This window comes from Mus musculus, chromosome 8 (genome assembly GCF_000001635.26).
Source record: "Mus musculus strain C57BL/6J chromosome 8, GRCm38.p6 C57BL/6J".
Taxonomy (NCBI): Eukaryota; Metazoa; Chordata; class Mammalia; order Rodentia; family Muridae; genus Mus; species Mus musculus.
In genome coordinates this window covers 63102404-63122991 of record NC_000074.6, presented here as the reverse complement: position 1 = coordinate 63122991, position 20588 = coordinate 63102404, and the positions used below count along the sequence as shown (strand labels likewise).

At 34.3% G+C, this 20588-nt stretch overlaps 1 protein-coding gene and 1 non-coding gene across 7 annotated transcripts in view; one reads left to right on the top strand and one right to left on the bottom strand.

Moving 5' to 3' along the window:
• Positions 1-20588, bottom strand: part of Spock3 (sparc/osteonectin, cwcv and kazal-like domains proteoglycan 3) — a 406102-nt gene that overhangs the window by 234110 nt on the left and 151404 nt on the right. For 3 of the 6 annotated variants that reach the window (XM_006509516.2, NM_001252620.1, NM_023689.3), the window contains exons 3-4: positions 9550-9558; positions 9404-9449 (exon numbers count right to left, since the gene is read on the bottom strand). In XM_006509516.2, coding sequence (XP_006509579.1) covers positions 9404-9449; positions 9550-9558 — 55 coding nt within the window. The remainder of the gene's footprint in view (positions 1-9403; positions 9450-9549; positions 9559-20588) is intronic. The other 3 variants (XM_006509517.3, NM_001252621.1, NM_001361918.1) reach the window with 1 other exon arrangement.
• Positions 14185-14318, top strand: Gm24236. The gene has a single exon (XR_003947674.1). It is a non-coding gene; the product is annotated as a small nucleolar RNA SNORA70 (small nucleolar RNA).

Genomic DNA, 20588 nt, shown 5'->3' with positions numbered 1-20588 from the left:
AAGTTTAGATGGGATAGCTAAGAGACTACTCCAACCTAAGGCCAATTGCTTCACACTATATAGAAGTTTCCATGTCTTATTTAAACTACAATCAGCTCAAGAATTCCCTGCAATATTTCATCATAAATCAACTAATTGATAATGTTATAATTGAAGAGTACATTTGTATATAGGAAGTAAGGATTGATTGAAGAAAATAGGGCACTGGGGTATACTTTTAAAGGGTATATCCTGTCCATTGACACACACACACACACACACACACACACACACACACACACACACACACACACCCAACACACACAGCAGGAGATAAGCAGCAATTTTTCTTTCCTTAATAATACTTATCTTCTATGATGTGCCAACTCAACAAATATTCATGGACAGAAAGTGAGGTCACAACCTTCCCTTATTAAGCTTTTATGTTCTTCAGATATTTTGTCATAATAAGAAAAGAGCTGAATAACATAAGTTCCAATAATTTGAATTGAAGTGCCTAGGTATAAAGCAAAGTTTTTAAAAATATTTGAACTTCAAAAGAAAATTTTAAGTGTTTAAAGAGATTGAACTTTTAAAGTGCTTAAAATATAAAGGCTGTGAAACTTTTAGATGTGGGAATGTTTTATGATATTAATATAAGGGAGGGTTTGGTTTCATGGTGTTGTATGTATTTGTCAAGATGATAGTTAAATTTTACTAGCTAGGTTTATGTCAATTTCATACAATGTAGAATCATTTTGGAATAGAACCCTCAATTGAGAAAATGATACTACAAGATTGGTCTGTGGGCAAGCCTGCAATGCATTTTCTTGATTGATGATTGTTGTGGGATGGGCAAGCCCACTGTGGGCAGTGTCACCCCTTAGCTAATGATCCTGGTCACTACTAGAAAGCAGGCTGAGTAAGCTGCAAAGAGCAAGCTAGTAAGTAGTATGTTTCTATGGCCTTAGCATCAATTCTTGCTTCCAGATTTCTGTTCTGAATCCTTGTCCTGACTTTCTGCATTGATGGAGATTATAAGCTGCAAGGTGAATAAATCCTTTACCCTACCCATGCAAAATGAGGTCAATATTTGACCTGAAGTTAGCCAGACACTTGTCTATATTTTTGAACCTGGAAGGGGTAAAAGGTAAGGCAACCTTGTGAATATCTTATATATCCAGAATTCCTCCATATAGCCCAGACTCCATAGAGTTTATGCTGCTCTATATTTATTTTTCACTTGCAATATAAGACTCGCATTTGTTTAAATTTAAATATTGAAAGAGTAAGTACCAAATTGTTTCAATGAATTAGCAGAGAACCTGAACAAACAATAGGAAAGGGCTAAAAAACAGTCCAAAGTTATAAACCAGAGACAGGCAAACTGAACATTATTAAAGGACATAAAAGTTTTTGAGCACTTTACAATTTGGGGCACAAGGGTAATTATGTAAAACAAAGATAAGAGTCTCATTTTCACACATGCTTTAACTCATTAATACAAAGTTTATCATTTAATTGGATTAATGTAATTAATATGAAGATGTTATAAATTAGATCTCAAGGCACAGAGTGAGGGCTGTAATATTGTTGGGCATAGCAAGTGGGATATTAGCATCCATTGGTCAGAAAGGGAATAGGGAAAATGTTGAGCTTGGAGGCGACCCTGAAGGAAAGGATGAGGCTGTAAGTTAATTGGTTTCACACACTACACTCTTCATATTAGTGTTCTTTTCTGTGACTTGCTTAATAGAATTGTACAAATATTAAAATCATGCAAGGTGCCTTTATAAACCCTGAACAGAGAGTGTGGGCTCAGAGCTGAACCTTTGTGAGCATACAAGCCTGCTTAAGGTAAAGCATAGAAGCCTCATGAAGAACATATTTAATCCTGTTAGTGTTCTTGCATCTAGGCTGCATCCATTTCATTATCACAGAAAAACAAAAAGACAAAGGAACGGAACTCACCTTTAAATGAAAGTTTTATGAGAACTTGTTTTTGTGTTCCAGTTTAGAAATTCTAATCTGTATTTTTAATGAACGCCTGTAAAACGCAGACAAGAGCTCTATTTTCATTATTTATTTCTTAAGATTCTAAGGGGTTAGTTATATTATATTTTGAGTTGATTTAGATTTATTCCTCTTAGTTTTCATTGAGAAGTACATGCAAACATACGAATTCTTCAATTACAAATAATGGCTTTATTTTGTTATTGCTCATGCTTAGCAGACACGCTCAGCAGGGCTGCCCATTATTTCCCTACTGTGATTTAATTTAGTTGCAGCTGCTGCCAGGATATGAATATCATGATGTTGTGCTCTTATGACATCATCATCATCCTGAACACATTATACTAGTGTAGACTAGGATACCAAAAAGGCCAGAATTTAAATAAGACTTTAAAAAAACCTGATGCTGAAGCAATTTACCACTGAGCATAGAGCTTCTCTCTCTCTCTCTTTCTCTTTCTCTCTCTCTCTCTGTGTATGTGTGTGTATCTCTCTCTCTCTCTCTGTATATCTGTGTGTGTGTGTGTGTGTGTGTGTGTGTGTGTGTGTGTGTGTGTGCATAAAGGGGCATGTATGCCAACAAGGAATTCAGGTAAAGGTTAAAAAAAAAACAGTTTTGCATGAGCTGGTTCTTATAGAATCTCTTTTGGGCTGTACGGAAGCATCACCTGTCAATAAAAATCTGATGACCAATGAGCTGACATAGCATGAAAAAGTGAGACATCAGGCAGAGAGTAGGAACTCTGGGAGATAGCTAGGCATATGAAGAGATTCAGCATCTGGATTCTGGGGTCAGATGTATGGAACTCAGAAGAAGCCAGCCATGTGGCTGAACTCAGATTAGAGTAAATGGGATAATTTGAGTAATAGGGGAACTAGCCTAGCTTCTATTTTAGGCATTTATTGACAAACAATTAAGCCTGCTAGTGGAGTCCCCTTATTTGAGAACTGAAGTGGGGTTGAAAAAGGCAGCAATTACAGGTTATCTTTCAGCTTTCTTTCTGAGGCAAGTTGCTATAGTAATTTCTATTGTTTCAGAACAATGTTGCCTTCTAGCTATGCCTCTAACTCAGCTACCTTCTTAAGGTAGAGAGGCTGGGGCCTGAATGATATGGAATGACATCTCCTTCAGCTTCCTCACTTGGGTTCTCATGTTTTACAGCCAGTACCTATACCCATGAGTCATTTTTCTAGCCTCAGCCCAATATTTAAATATCCCAACAACACATACATTCCTAGAGGCAGAGTTAAAATTGTGATGTTAGGGTTTGTGAATGGAAAGTATACAAGACTGTTCTAGAGGAAGATTTCATGTCCCTAAAACATTCTTTATGTCATATACTCTATTACTCATTGTAACTTTTTTCCAAGCACAGATAGTTCACTCCATCCCACAACTTGCTACATACTTAAGGAATGAGTCTAACAATGTTTCCAAACAAGGTATAAATGCAGACTTTCTCTACAGTAGAGATATTCTAAAGATATTTATATGTGTATATGATGTTCAAATCTTTATCTACTATCACTAAACATATTTCACATCTGTTGTATGTAAACGTATGCATGATTTATGCATGTGTACATATTCATCTGTGTGGATATGTGTGTGTATAGGAGTACAGACATATATGAAAGTTAAAAGTTGATGTCAGGTATATTCTATCACTCCCTAACTTACTACTATCCACAAAGTTCACTGATTAGATAGGTTAGCTACAAATGAGGCCAATGGTGTCTCCTTATTATGCCTTCAGACTGTCTAAAAAACAAAAGTATACAAATGAAATGCAACTAAAATATTCAGAAACCAGACCTATATGCTTTTACTTTTAAAATGATTGTACATCCATGGCCTAGAATCATTTCTTTGGTCATTTAAGTTTCTAATAAAGTATAGTTTATAGCCACAGTGAATATGACCCATGCTTGAATAACAAGATTTATAATAAGAAATTTTCTTCTAAAATCATCACATGCTTTCAGCACAAATGTGACCAACCCCATGCTCCATAAATTTGATTCAAACTCTACTAATACATAAATTCCTGGGAAAGAAATAGACATAATTTCACTTCTTGCACACCTGTGCAGGACAGTACCCTATAAAACAAATGAAGTATGATTAATTTAAATTTAAATTTATGACCCCAAACCAGATGTGCTTTACAAATTTGTTATATTTTTGACATCAAACACAATTATATGTAGATTAAACTATTAAAACTATGTAGAATAAGGCACCTTTTAGATTCGATGCCAACAAAGAGACAAGGTCCACATGAAGAAATAAAGTTATCATTTCAACTGGAAACCATTTCTCAAATTTTCTAAATATTAAGTAGAATATATTAGCATAAAATACTGGTACCTCAGCTGAATATAATTTCTGAATGGTTTTCCTTAGGAGCTTGGAAGGCTTTTATGATACAAGGTTGTTGATAATTGGTTTAAAAAAAAGGATATGAATGAATATACTTGTTAGCATCTAAAAATTATTTTGTTCAAAATAGCTAAAATCATCTTAAATTAAATCATATGAACTGATCAGATAATCATTCTCATTAAACAGTGGTTCATATTCATGTTTTAAATAATAGAAAACCATTTAGGAAATGATGCAATAAACTTTGTATATTTAACTCAATGAATTTTGACAGACCACTCGTTTTTCTGTTAAAACAGAACCAAGAGGCTCCAAGCCTTTACACAAAGTCCCTTTGTGACACACCATGCCTCTATTGTGAAAAACAGATCAAACCAACCTATTGTTTCAGAATATTAGTAAGGAATGCCCAAATTGACAATAGGAAACAAATAACACTCATTTAAACAAATTATAATCACGGCATTTGAATATACCCAATCCAATCTAGAGAAACTGTGTTCCAAGTACATTACTAATTTTAAAGAAAGGGAAAAGAAACCTTGGGTTCTATTTGCTCCAAAACCTAACTTCTTTGATTTCAGAATGAAATAAGTATATGAATAGATATGCCCATTGATGAAAAAAAGGCTCCAGATGGAGTTCTGCCATCATGTCATCTGCACTCCTTTTAATCTCGGAACGTGGCTCATCCTCTGCCATAGCTAACAATCCCTCAACTGTCCTCATAATGTTTTAAGCATCTTAAGTTTAGACATAGCTTCTTCACATACCTGATCTTTATATCTATTCAGTCAAACCCAATGTAATAATGCAGTAGGGGTTTTACCTCCACACAGAAGACTTGGTATTTCCTACACCCTGGAGGACATGGCATGTACAAATTGTAACAAAGACAGGAGAGTATTTATGAAATTTACATTTATATGTCTTGACTTCAATTATACCCCTAGATACTTACAAAACAGGGAAGCATAGCTATCATATGAAATGGAATTTCAAAAAACATGAATATGCTTATATCTAGGTTATAGTTATAAATCTATTAAATAGAATTGTCTCTCAAGTAATTTCCTAGGGAAGGGACTCCAAGCTGCTGTGGTGTGATGACTAATGGTTGTCAATTTGACAGAATCTAGACTCATGTAGAAGACAAACTTTTGGACCAAGCAATACCAAATTTTTAAATTTGGTTAGTTGAGATAAAAGGACCCATTCTGAATTTGGTAGGCAGTTACTCATGGACTGGAAACCAGGAAAAGGTAAAACAGAGAATTAGAACTGAGCACCAGCATCCTTATCTCTCTCTCTCCTCGGCATAAGCGAGGCCATTTTGCCCTGCAAAGATGGACTACACCTTCAAACAATTACCCAAAATAATCCTGCATTCTTTAACGAGATTCCTAAGGAGATTTATAATAGCTACTAGAAAAGTAACTAATACGTATAATAGCAAACCTAGGGCAATACAGGGGGCATACTTACTTCCTACATCTTTCACTCCACTCCACTGTATGAGTCTCCTCCCCCCGCTCTCTCTGTATGTGCCTGTGTGTGTGTGTGTGTGTGTGTGTGTGTGTGTGTGTGTGTGTGTGTGTGTGTGACATGTTTTTGAGTAAAGATTACTTGTCCTTTAGATAAAACAGATTCTCTAAACACCCCCAGGAAATATTATTGAAAATTCCAGTGATTTCACAGACAAGGCAGGTTAAGAGAAAGATGAGCATGTTTGTCCTTAAAACCTGCTGTGAATATATGCAAAGCATTACTAAAATATTTTAAACATGGATTCTGCTACTGTTCTATGTTAACTTGTGAATTTCTCCTTAATTTTTCACAATAAATAAAGAACACAGTGTCGATGCCTTATTCCAGAAGATGCATGTCCTCATTAAAACTATTTTTCAGTTGATTTCAGTTGTGTCAACTCATGATTAACCACACTAATGAAGGGAAGTAATAGCATAGAGCACTCTACATGGAGAAATGCAAAGCAATTTATTTTTGGCATCTCTGTATTTTATTTCATTTTGAAGCAGAGCTACAAACTTCAAAATGATTTTACTTAAAAATGCAAAACTATTATAATTCTTCAGCACTCTAATTATTTATTTTAGTACATATTAAGGCAAAGTAGAGATTTTGTAAAGTGTAAAAAGAGTATGACATGAGATTTTTTAAATTGTTACTGTGAAAACTGTAAAACCTGAGATATGTATTAAGAAGAAACTAGCTAACAGGAACATATATAAACATTATATATATATATATATATATATATATATATATATATATATATATATATATATATATATATATATATATATATATATATATATATATATATATACAAAAATTATTTATATATATATATACACACACAAAATAATTTTTATGCTTGTCTTTATTTTATTCATGCACACAGCAAGATTTGAAGTATGATAAAGAAATGGAAGTGATATCTAACAGTAAAAGCATTTCACCAGAAAGGCAAAAAAGGCAATAAATAAAAATGTAATAACACAAATTTCTCTTCATTCCTTCAACAAAACATGTAATTCATACCAACAAAGTAAGAGAAGTCTACTTATATTTGTATTTTATAGCTATCCATAAATATACTATACTAAAGATAAATACCCATAAGATTTGTTCTACTTTATCTTGTATTCAACCAAGCAATTAGCTTTTAAAAATGGTTCCCCATTGAAGAAACTGAAGAAATTAGAAATGCATTAGAAATTAATATATTTTAATTCTGTCTTATTTATGTCTCATGGAAGATTGAAAAATTTTCTTCCTCCCAGGTTGGTTCACAAATAGGGATACATATATCTCAATATAATATGATCCTGAACTATGATAACATTTGTTTGTTTTTAAATATTATTAATGTAGGCCTTGTCAAACAACATTTTAGAGTTGATAGAATAGAGAATATTGTAGGCCTGGGGTATAGAAACATGTTTTTATTTAATTCAAAAATAAGACTTTTTGATTGTAGGAAAAGAGATGGTTGCTCAGTGTATATTATAGACAGGCTTAGAAACAAACAACATACTGAATACCACTGAACTCTGTGATCAGAACCATATATGCTAATGATATTATATCAACTCCAATCCAGTTCTTATATTTTATTATTAATAAATGATTTTCAATAGCACAAAGAAGTTAGGGTACTGGAATCAGCAGTCTTAATTCACAAACTCAAATCCTTACTCTTCTTTTTTGGAGAACTATCACATGGGTAGGAAGTTGACTACAATTTTTTCAATATCCTTCTTGAACTCTGATGAGTTATTGCAATGGTTAAATAAACTAATATATTTTTATTTATAAGTAATAATGATACTAGATTTTTTTCATAAATTTTATCTAATATCACATTATAAAATCCTTAATAAATATAATATCTATGATTTATGTTTAATAAGACATTATTATAACACGTGTCATTAAAGACTAAGTCATTCTTGTAGTACATTTGCTTGTAGTAACCTCTCCTATGATAATTAGGTTTACACAAGTAAAGTATAGTCATAATTCAACACACTCCCTGCCCCCTCCCACAGGGGATCTTTATTATAACAGCACTTACCAAGAATGACAAGTTTAAGTGTTTACAGATAATTTCCAGTTGTCATGGTTTATAATTCCACATAAAAATTCATTTTCCAAGGAGAAAGATAAATGCATTTCATTCTGCTTGGCATGCTTTCATTGCATGTTTTCTTAGCACATTGGCATGATTTACTGATAAACCAACAGAAAAATAAATTATTTAAATCCTGGTATGAAGACTCAATATATATAGCACCAGGGTATTATAGTAATATAATGTGAAGGAAATAATATAGTACTAATTTCAAAGCGTGGCTGGGGTGCAAATGCTCGCTTCATATGTCAAATCCATTGCCATGATGTTGGTTCACATCCAGATCTACAGATTATTTAAACTATCATTCTAATATTTCTAGATATAAGTTCTTAGTTTAGATATTAATTACCCCCCTAGAGATCAAAACATTAAATAATTGTCTTCCAATCAAGGAAAATTGTGAGCAATAGACCCTTAACAAGTGGAGACTTGTATGTCCTTGAGAGGCACTCACTGAAAGTAGGCCAGGGAACACTGAACCCTCCATCTTCTTCTCTTGGTGTCCTTGCTTGTGATGTAAATGCTTTGTTCCCTAATGTTATACTTTCCTATATACCAATTCCAAAGGGGCCTCTCTTGCCTAGACTTGAACCTCCAGGAAAATACCTCATAACCAGCTTTCATTTTTTACATGATAGATGTTAAGTATTTCATTATACCTAAACAATCCTTCTTCACTGGATAGTGCTGTGCAGAGAAGAATATTCTCTCAGCCATAAAATTCATGTTCTAAATTTTTAAAAACTCATTCTGGATATAAAGTCACAGGATCTAGTGAGCAAAGCTCTTCAGATTTTGATGAGCTGGATATTCTCATTATCATGGCACATGCTTGCTGGTCTGTAGAGCTTTCCTTCTTCAGGTGAACTAGGAAGAGGCAAGCTCTGGGTTGTGAGGTAGAGAATAGTATTTAGGGTCTAGCATTTTCTTTAAGGTCTTGCTAAGACCTTAGCTGAATGTAAGCACCAAAGGTATTCCATTTTAAATGAAATATTTTAATCAATCAAAGTGGAAACAGCATAGATGTTGCTTTGGAAAATTGGCACAAATAAATCTACTACCACATTGTTAACCCTGAAAACTAGATAAGTACCTTGTAACAGTCAATAAAATTAGAGATGGCAAAAAAAGTTAAAAATCTCTAATCAGTTATTTAAACCACGTTTCTAAAAATATATGCCATTCTTACATAATCATGCACATAATTAGCTTCTTTCTAACTTTATATACTAAAATAATATAGTTATTGCATATGTGTTTATGTCTTTAGCATTTTTATCTTAAACCAGGCAATGAATAGCATTCCTAAAGGATAGCAATTATGAATATTTAAATATTTTTATATTAAAATAATTAATTTTTACCTTGATCAAATGGTTTTCCTGGATTCCAAGTGCGGAAATAATCATCCTAAGGGAGGAAAATAACATGATTTAGGTATATATGATCAATTAAATGCATGGATTAATATAATATAAAAATATATGAAAGATAGAAGCAATATACAAACCTCTACTTCCTGCAATGGCAAGCAGCAAATTTACAAAAGTAAAAAGAAAAGGAACAAGAGAAAAAGAATAGTTACCAAAAAGGAACATGTTGTTTATAAGTTAAAGAAAAGTATTTCAATACATGTACTCATTTTCACTGGAAGCCAGGGGTTACTGTAACAATTTAATTATTTTTGTTGCTACTTCTCTTAAATATTATAATGAGCTACTTTCCATTGCAATTCAATGTGCAATATAACATGCAGATAATTACCCCTAAGCTAATAAGCTGTAAAGTATCTTACTAGATTCCAATTATAGGACTTCATTTCCCACTGGTACAATAGTAAATGGATCCATTAATATAACAGGGAAAATATCAAGTGATTCTGCAATAGCCCATAGAGTATAAATAGACTTTATGCAAATCATTCACACGTTAATTGAATAACCAAGAGTTCATCAAAATGCAATTGGGAGATTGAGAAAATGCACACCTAATTAAATTCTGGTTAATGTTTAAATATTTAATATGGGGAAACATATATAATATATTTATTATGTATTTAGTAAATGTAACCGAACAACATAAAATTGGAGCATTGCAAACTCACAAAATTTAAAAGGCAAATCCAAATGGACCTCATATAGATGTTAAAACTTTGGAGATTACTTCATGTATAGTGTCATCCATCATGAATAAAAATGGTTCTGCAACTCCAATGACTACATTCTTTTTTAAAAAGATAATATAGTATAAGAAACCAAACATATCATAATGAATTTGCAATAATTCCTAGGCATACAACCAGACTCACTCACTTAGATAAAAAGCTAAAAAACTCATATATTATAAAATGGACAAACTGGAAGTGTTTCTTTTATTACTTTGTTTTACACACATACACTGCATCCTGATTTCTCTCACAGTCAACCAATCTTATTTTCATTGCTGCCTACTTCTTTTTACCTCCTGCCCAGGTCTTTCTCCCACATCCATGTCCGTTTTTCTATTTTTTTTTCTTCAAGTTTGTAGCCAAAGATTTAACCAGGAGCCTGTGTATGACCATGGGTTAGCAAATGTTTTGTTGTTAGTGGTTGTGGTGGTGGACTTGTTTTGTTTTGTTCTGCTTTGTTTCATTTTGTTATTGTTGTTGTTGTTTAATATAGGGATTTCAGCAGTGTTCCAGTTCATACTAGAAAATACTGTCAATCCTCACACAGAAAGTATAATTAGCTCTTACTTCCATGAAGAAAGGTAAGCTCTTGACTCACAACATGACGGTTGACAGCAGTCATGTGCAGACCTATGTTTCCATCATGACAGCACTGCACAGATCTTCCCTGTCTTCTATGTCTTACATCCTACCTTCCTACTCTGTTGGTATCCTCCCGTAAGCCTAAGGACAATTTATGAATATCCTACTGAGGGATGAACAGTACTCAATTGCTAATTCTTCTCAGTATTCTTTAAAGCCACATGCATCTGAATTTTCTTCATGGTAAAGAGAAATTTCTCTGACTAAGACTGAGAGAATCATTCATTTATTGGTATAAAGAAGTATATAGAAGTATTTATTTTAATTTTGGAAATATTCACAACTGTTAAATATTATTATAATAGTAACTCATTTCCAAGTTAAATTTCATTTTAAAGTTAGTTTCTTATTATAACTTCTCACCACCATGTTTTGTGCTACCCATACGTGCCAAATGAAAGGACAGAATAATCCCTAGGAGCCATATTTGTAAGTCTTTTTTTTTTTTGTGCTCAGATAATATTAAGAGGGACAAATGATGGCAGTTTTCACTAATTGGATCTGTTCTAAATTATGTAACATTAGATTAAGGGACAATAGTGTCCCAGGGTAATTAAATAAACATTGATTGTTTAAATTCTTTGAAAAAAAGTCTCTTTAAAAACAATTACTGAATGATAGAGTTCTTGAAAAACAGAGGTAAAATTAAATTATTTCAATAATAATCTAAAATACCAGCATCAAAAAGATGGCTAAGTGGTTAAGAGTAGGTACTGGCCCTAAAGTGGACAAGAGCTTGGTTTCAGCATCCGGATATGTTGGTACCTTTCAACTACCATCATCTCAATTTTCAGAGCACTTGACATCCTCATCTGAACTCCTATTGAAGTGATCTTGTGACTACACAAACCTATACAAATATATGTACACACAGACACGCACTAACAATGAAATAAAATATATTTTTAACATTCAAATTCAATGTGAAGAGTATAGCATCCTTATTTAGTACCTCTTTCCTTTAAAATTACATTTTCCTGCTTCAAGATATTGGATGCTTTCCATTTAACGCATGAAGAGAATAGTGCAGCTGTGTGTTCAAGTCTCCTATAAACCCTGACAGACACAATTGATAGATAGATAGATAGATAGATAGATAGATAGATAGATATGAATATACCAAAAGAATATCAAGAATATGAGTGTCCAAATACTCATATGATGCTCCTTGGCAAAGGTTGTCTCATCTTTGCTAATTCCCTTGGGTATCTTATGACAACTAACAAAACCTTTTAGTGTTTCTTATTCTCATAAACAAAGTCTATTTTAGAGGAGAATATATGGGTAAGATTTAACCTCAGTCTAATGTAATTAACCGTTTACAGACTATCGTGAGAAAGTGTGGTCCCATTGGACTGATAGCTATGCAACCATGGCACTAGAATTCTCTGGAAGATAAGAAGTATAAGACTCAAGCATGACATCTGCGTGTGACAGCAAAGGAATTCCCTCTATGGGCTGATTTTACACATATTTGTGTGTGTGTGTGTGTGTGTGTGTGTGTGTGTGTGTGTTCTTCCATCTGCAGACTTTTACATTATTTTCCTTGTTTACTTATTCATTAGTTTTTGACAATGTTTTGGCTTTGTTAAACCTTGGAAGTTTTTCAAGATGGATAGCACATGTATTTCTTTTTTTACAGAAGTGTTTACTCAACCACAATTTCTTTTCCTTCAAAGGGCTTTGTGTGAACATAAGTTTTTCCTTGTCTTCAGTTTGGGTGCAAAATATGCTACTCAGGGATTCAGTAAAGACCTAGAAAAATTGCTCCCAATTGAATAAACTTTGTTCTAGAAAAATGAAGCCAACATGAGTTATTGAAAAAAATAACTGATTGTCACTCATGTGCAAAATCTCACATAGGAAAATATACATCCTGTAAGTATTTACTATAGCTAATATTAGACCTTGGTCAATTTCATCTCTTTAAAAAATTAATTGCTTGTTTTACATGAAAATGTATACATAAGAGAATGTATTGTGTATTATGTGTAAAATGTGCTATAGTATCACTTAAAATATCTTTTTCCTCATGTTGCAATAGCTGAATTTCTTTCTACTTTGAGATGTGTGTGTGTGTGTGTGTGTGTGTGTGTGTGCTTTCAACAAGATCATTGGTATTCATAGTATTTCAATCCACATAATTCTTTCTTGTGTCGAGAACAATGGACAGTTTTGTGCTTTGTAAGCTATTTGCAGCACCCTGGGCCTTAGTAAGAAAAATAAAAAGGCATTGTCCCTCAAGGTTTGTCAAGCATAAAAGCCACCAGATATTGACAAATGTCTTCAAGGAGAAATAACACTCATTTGAAAAACACTGATGTTGAATTACTGGGACAGACTGAAAGGATATTGAAGCAAAGTATGATATAACAGAAGAGTGCTATCAGTAACAGATTTTCTAAATTCATGTTTTATAATATTGACAGCTTTTACAAAGTTCTGTTTTTGATAGTCTATTGAGCTAGATATAAAATTTTGTATAAATTTCTAATTATTTAGCTTTGCCTCCAAAAATCTGTGCTTTCATTTTGTTTTTAACATTTTTATAAAATAATGATAATTAATGTCCATAAAATTTCCTGTTTTCTTATAAAAAATGGCAATTTTTGAAGTTAGGAATAAACACCACTCATAAATATCAAAATAGTTTGTATTTATAACACATCTTAGCTTGGTTTTATGAAGGTAATGTTGGTTATGTGGAGAAGTTTGAATCTGAAAAGTAGCTGCTTCTTTCATTTGTCCCCTTATTCCTACATTTATATTGAAATGTAACTCCAGTCAAAATGACATTTTTCACAGACATAGAAAAAATATGAAACTCACATGGAATAAACCACTTAGAATAGCCAGAATAAGCCCCAGAGAAATGCATGATACTTGACTACAGTACAATTCAAATAGAGATAGAATTTCACTTGCATAAAACCTGACCCATAGATCAATGGAATAAATTGGAAGACACAGATTTGGGCCCTTGTAACTTCATCCACCTGACTTTTGACAAACAGAAAAAAATAAATATTGGAGAAAAAGGTAAAATCATCAACAAAGTATAAAAAGAAATCTGTATATCTACATATAGATAGACGAAACTAGAGCCTTATCTATATTTTCTGTGTAAAACTCAACCTTAAATGCATCAAAGATATAAAATGTGAGACATTAAAATGAAATAATGTTTGAAACTCAAACTTTATATGCCCCAATATAGGGGAAACACCAGGGCCAAGAAGTGGGAGTGGGTGGCTAGGGGAGCAGGGGAGGGGAAGGGTATAGGGGAGTTTTGGGATAGCATTTGAAATATAAATGAAGTAAATATCTAATAAAAAATTGGGGAAAAAAAAGATAACCAAGTTTCTTCCCCATAAGGACCTGGTGTGCAATGGTGGCAAACAGCGGTCTCCTGGGTAGTATATGAAGCCTGTTGCCTATACAAGTTGTCTTATGACACCTTGTAGAGAAGTTTATGGTTGTTAATCCAGTCCCTAACTCAATACTTTTCCCCAGACTAAGCTCCACACAGTAATGTGTTGCCATTGAGAAGCCCAAAGGCACATATGCTAGGGTTTACATTGTCTAGGTCATCATGTCCATCCACCATAAGCTGCAAAATTCAAGTTCTTTGGCTGCCAGAGAATTCACATCTCAAATAAGTGGAGCTTTACCAAGTTCAGTAGAGATTAATTTGAAGACATGTTCCTTGAGAAACAGCTCATTTTTGATGTCTAGAGTGTCAAATACATTCCCAATCATGGTTCTCCAAACAAATGCCAAGCTCTGCATTCCTATGGGACTTTATTTTATTTTATTTTATTTTATTTTTATTAGGTATTTTCTTCATTTACATTTCAAGTCCCCCATACCCTCCCCCCCCCTCCACTATCCACCCACTCCCACTTCTTGGCCCTGGCGTTCCCAGGCATGTAAAGTCTGCAAGTCCAATGGGCCTCTCCACTGATGGCTGACTAGGCCATCTTCTGATACATATGCAGCTAGAGACACGAGCTCCGGGGGATACTGGTTAGTTCATATTGTTGTTCCATCTATAGGGTTGCAGATCCCTTTAGCTCCTTGAGTACTTTCTCTAGCTTCTCCATTGGGGGCCCTGTGATCCATCCAATAGCTGACTGTGAGCATCCACTTCTGTGTTTGCTAGGCCCTAGCATAGTCTCACAAGAGACAGCTCTATCAGGGTCCTTTCAGCAAAATCTTGCTAGTCACACTACCTCTCCTGGGCATATATCCTATGGGAATTTAGAGTGTTTTCCTATACCTTACCAAATTATGTTCAGTAATAAATCTTGCATCCAGTCTGCTTGACTGAGAGAGCAAGAGAGAGAGAGATAGAGGTGGGGAGGGGAGAGCAAGGAAGGAAGGAAGGCAGGAAGGAAGGAAGGAAGGAAGGAAGGAAGGAAGGGAGGGAGGGAGGGAGGGAGGGAGGGAGAGAGGGAGGGAGGGAGGGAGGGAGGGAGGAAGGAAGGGAGGGGAAAGAAGAAACAAAAGAAAGAGAATGAAGGAAGGAAGAAAAGAAAAGAGAAGAAAGAAATGGAGCAAGGGAGAAAGAAACTATTAAATGCTAAAGAAAGAAATAAGGAACACTCTATAAAGTGTTGGGGAAAGACTCTAAGAAAAAAATCCTGTGTATAAAGAAATAATGTTAATTATTTGCATACCTAACTCCCCAAATTAAAAACCTTATAGCAAAGGCATGGTTAAACGGATGGTGAAGAGGTGGCCTGTAAGTAGAAAAAATCTTTGTTAGATATATATCTGACAAAAGATTGATACCTAATATGCAAAGAATATTAAAAAATAAGTATGAAAAAATAAGCAACACGATAAAAATAGTCAAATTATATCATTTCCAGTTTTGGCAATATTGTCAGACTTTTTATAATTTGTGGAAGAGAAGTTCCTGTACTGTAGGAGTCAATGAACTTCAAAGATGACTCTATTAACTAAGTTCTACATTGGGTATTCATCTTTTAACTCATAAGGAAGAAAGAGTTTCAACCTCTTATTCTTAGCAGACAATTGGGTTTCATGAACTGCTTTACAACTAACATATGGGAGGATATATTCAGGAGTTCTAAATCTAGATAATGAAAAATGTTCCATCTTTCCACCAAAATATTCAGCCACCTAAAGACGCTTTTAGTTTATACCCTCCACTCTTTTCAAATGAAACCTTGGTCAGCTCTTAATCACTAGATACAGCCATGCTGAACAGCCAATGACCCAAGCTCTGAACTCACTTTACTGCTTTAGGATAAAAACTCAATGTGAGAAACAGATGCTTATACACAGTGCATGGAACTAGGGGAGATAAAAATGAAACTGGGTTATTAATTCACAGTATTGGAGGCTATTTATTATTTTTAAAAAGTGACTGGAAGTCCTCACAGCACACCATTAGACATAAAGGAAAAAAAATAGAGAATCTTTGTGATTCCCCTTGAGAGGTGGAGATGAGAGTATGTCTTCATACACATTAATACAAAACCTCCAAAGTGCCTTTTGTTCAGCTGATATAGGTGTGATGCATCAAGTAACACCTTACATCAGTCTACCTCTAAGGATTTGATGTAGAATAATGACATGAGCCTTAGATTGTGAATATCTGATCTTGTAACAGAACTTTGGGACATATACTGAGAAATCAACTGATTACCTGGCCCCGAACAGATGTCAATTCTACTATATTCGCAATACTATTGATGTATCTGATTCATTCACTAACATACTTCCTCTCGTCCTAGGATATTTATGCATCCCTAGACTCCAGACAATTTTCTTATCTAATTTCCCAACCTTAAATGAATGATCTCTGTTTGGTTAAGACATGTCATGATCACTGCAGTCCAACTACTACTGTTCACAAAGAAAGAAAATGGATCCTTGTCTCAAATTTCACCAAAGTAGAAAATAACCTTAAAAACAAAGGAGCAGGCCCAGTGCTTCTGACCTCTTCTTCAGGAGAGGAAACAGAGACAGAGCCAAAGATCCCACACTAAAATCTCTTATTTATTCCTAAAGAGTATCTCAGTCAGCAAAATGCTTATATTTAGAACAAATACAGAAAAATTCAGATAGCAGTCATCTTTAAATCTTCTACAATCATTACACATTATGTTCAAATAATCATAAGCAAAGCAAAATAAAAATAACCTATTATACATATTACCACATTGCTAATTCTTCAGTATGAATGGAAAAAAAAAACTAAAAAAAATATTATGATTAAGTGACATCTTCAAATAAAATGAGATGCATATTTCATAAGCCTATTTTATGATTTGTGATTAAAACCTCGCAAAGCCTCTCATCCACAACTTTAGATTTTCCAATTAGGTCTAGTACATCATTTGATTTAGTTTCTCTGCCTTAGATAAATTGTGGCACATTCACCTCTTATGATAGCCAAGAACGTAAATGTGGAAATGTCTGTTTTAAAAATGCATTCCATGTTACCACATTACCATTCTTACCTCTAGTCGTATTTTGAAAAGAATGGCTATCTTAATAACTCAGTACATAAATTTTACAAAACAGGATCCGTTCCTCTGTAGAAATCCTTAAACTAATTTGGTCAAAGGGATGTTGTAAGTATAAGAAATGGTTTGTCTGAGGGGGAAAAGAATTATTCCTGTGAAGCAAATTATCTGTTCCAGGGCCCCAGGTGTCACATTTATTATATAAGTAGCATACATTTTTCCAGGTGGAGTCCTAAAATCCTGAAAGAATTCATTTATAACTCTTCGGTGAGCATTTTATTTTTTAAGTGTATTTTATGCTCCCTGACTCACCACAGATTAAACACATAAATAAAATAAATTGTGAGAAAAAGGCTGCGCTGGTGGAGATGACTCGTCAACTGTCTCTGGAAATTCTTGTAAATTAAGGTAAAAATTGCTCTGATTATATAAGTAATATATCCAGTTTTACTAGACATTAACATATATATGGATAGGGAGCATCTATCCTTGTTTGTTCTATATTTTACAATCTTCCATGTCATAATTTCCCCTTAGACAGATTCTGGTTTCTGTCGTTCTACATGTAGTCAAGGTTAGCAATAAAAGTATAGCCAGTTAGGCAGGACTATCCCTTACAAAGTTCACTGAGCAGGAGTTCTACCCAATCTTTTCCATATTGGTATATATGCTTTGGTACTTATAACAGAGGTTCTGACATCACACAATGCTCTGTAGCTTTTTTGCTTTCTGCTTAGTTTTATAAAAGGAACCTGCAGTATAAAATTCTACACTGTACTCTACACAGAAGAGGTGTACATAAGGTCAGAAAATAAGATTTAACAGAATTTCTATTTGTTTAGATTAGGAGCCAAAATCTTGTGAATATCTTTCATTTGGCTCAAACCATTAGATATTGGAATGGAGATTTGGTTCACTACCTAAAACCACTTATTTCTCTTGCAGAGGGCCAAGGTTTGGTTTTCAGTACCCACATGGTGTCTTATGAGCACCTGTGACTCCAGTTCTAAGGAACTGTTGTCCTGTTTTGACCTAAGTGGGCACTGTGCATATGTGTGCAACAAGTACACACATGCGTGCGAAATAGCCATGCCCATAAGATAAGTAAAATCAGAAAAAAAATTAGATATCAATTGGAAACACAACACTACACGAAACCTGACATGGTTAGGAATATCACTCTTGTAATTCTGATAATACTGAATAATATAGTAAGTGGGTCAATAAAAAAAATTTAAAGACATAAAACTCCTAGAATTAAATGAAAATGAAAACTTAGCACACAAACACCTATGAGACAAACTGAAACAAGTCCTACAAAGAATATTTATAGCCTTAAGAACATGGAACCTTTTAAATGAAGTTCTTATTAATGTAACCTCCAAAACAAGGGCCAAAACTGATTTCAAACATGGAATTTCTCAGGACTGACCCAGGACAAAATACACTGAGGAATTTGGAGTTTTGAAACTCAGGTTAGAAACTGAGAACCTCTGGAAGGGACAGAGGTAGCTGGGGTGAGTTGGTTGTGTTGCTGGAGACTCATGGCAGGCAGTGATGCAAGAGGGACAGACAAAGGTGTACTGAAGAATGTGATGAACTCTCACAGAAAAACTTGGGGTAGATCCTGCAGAAGGCAATATCAGACCCGTGGCAAGGGCAAGGGGTGTAGGGGAGTTGAGGGAGTGGAGGATAGGACCAGGAACCAACCCCTCCTGCCACTGATTCCTTCCATGAATGTTTGGCATACCTCTTCTGAAAGAAGTAGTTACTTGAAGAATGACCTAACAATATACCATTAAACTTTTCATAAAAAAAGAAGAAACAATGTCTGCAAGAAACATTGGGGAGAAATTATTAAAATTGGATCAGGAATGAATGAAATATGGATGACAACAACAACCAAAACAAAACAAAACAAAACAAACAACAGCAACAACAGCAAAAACAAAACAAATAACTAATGAAACAAAAGCTGGTTCTTCTAATCCCTGGCACTACTAATGATACTCAGTCATGCTGGCAAACAGGATCACAGAATAACTGTCTGTCCCCGGAGAGGCTCCACTCGGCAGCAAATAGAAACTGAGACAGAAACCCACAGCCAAACAATGAAGTCTTATGGAAAGGTTGGGGGAAGTATTGAGGGACCTGGAGGGGATTGAAAGTCCACTAGAAGACCAACAGAGCTAACTAACCTTGACCCTTAGGGGCTCTCAGAGAATAAATCACTAATCAAAGATCAAGCATGGGCTGGGTCTCGTCCTACCCCATACCCAACACATATGTAGCATATGTGCAGCTTGTTCTTCCAACTGGTGGAGGCCAGGGGAGGAGAGGGTGGTCCTTGAAACTGTTGCCTGCCTGTGAATACTATTCCCCTAACTAGACTGCCTCATATGGGACTCCTCTTCACTGGGAGAAAGTGCACCTAGTCCTGCAGTGACTTGTTGTGCCAGGGTGGGTTGATATCCAGGGGGACTTCCCGCTTCTCAGAGACAAAGGGGAGAGGAAAGGAGAAGTTGTGTGAGGTAGGAGGACTGGGAGAGGGGCTGTAATCAGGATGTTAATTAATTAATAACAAATAATAAATAAGTAATAAGCATAAAAAGTCAGTTCTTTGAAATAATAAAATTGATAAACCTTTAGTCAAATTTACCAAACAAGAAGGAATTCTCAAATAAATAATCTTAGAGATGAAAACGGCAACATCTCACAATCAACAAAATTCAGAATGTCATATGGATATCATTTTAAATACTATATTAGATTGAATTTAAAAAATCTAGAGAAATTGGTGGACTTTTAGTTTCATATGATCTACTAAAATTAAACTAAGATAAAACAAACTCTTTCAAATTTCTATAATACTAACAGTATTGAAGCAGTAATAAAAGGTCTGTCAACTAAAATGAGACCAAGAACCAAAGAGATTTATTTTTTATGTCAGAATAAAACTCTATGGAATATAGATGCCACATTTTCCTTTCCCATCCATCTGTTGATGTGGATCTAAGCTTACTCTAGAAGTCAAGTGTTTTAAATACTGTTAGAATACAAATATGGATGCATTTGCCTCCTATAGACTGTTGTCTTAGAGTATTTCAGAAATGTCTCCACATGACACAGCTGGCTGTAAAGGCAGTGTAGTGTTTATAAAATGACTGAAATCATTTATATCCCTTCCAGCTGTGGATACGTGTTCTCTTCTCCTTGTATCATTAATATCATTATTAAAAT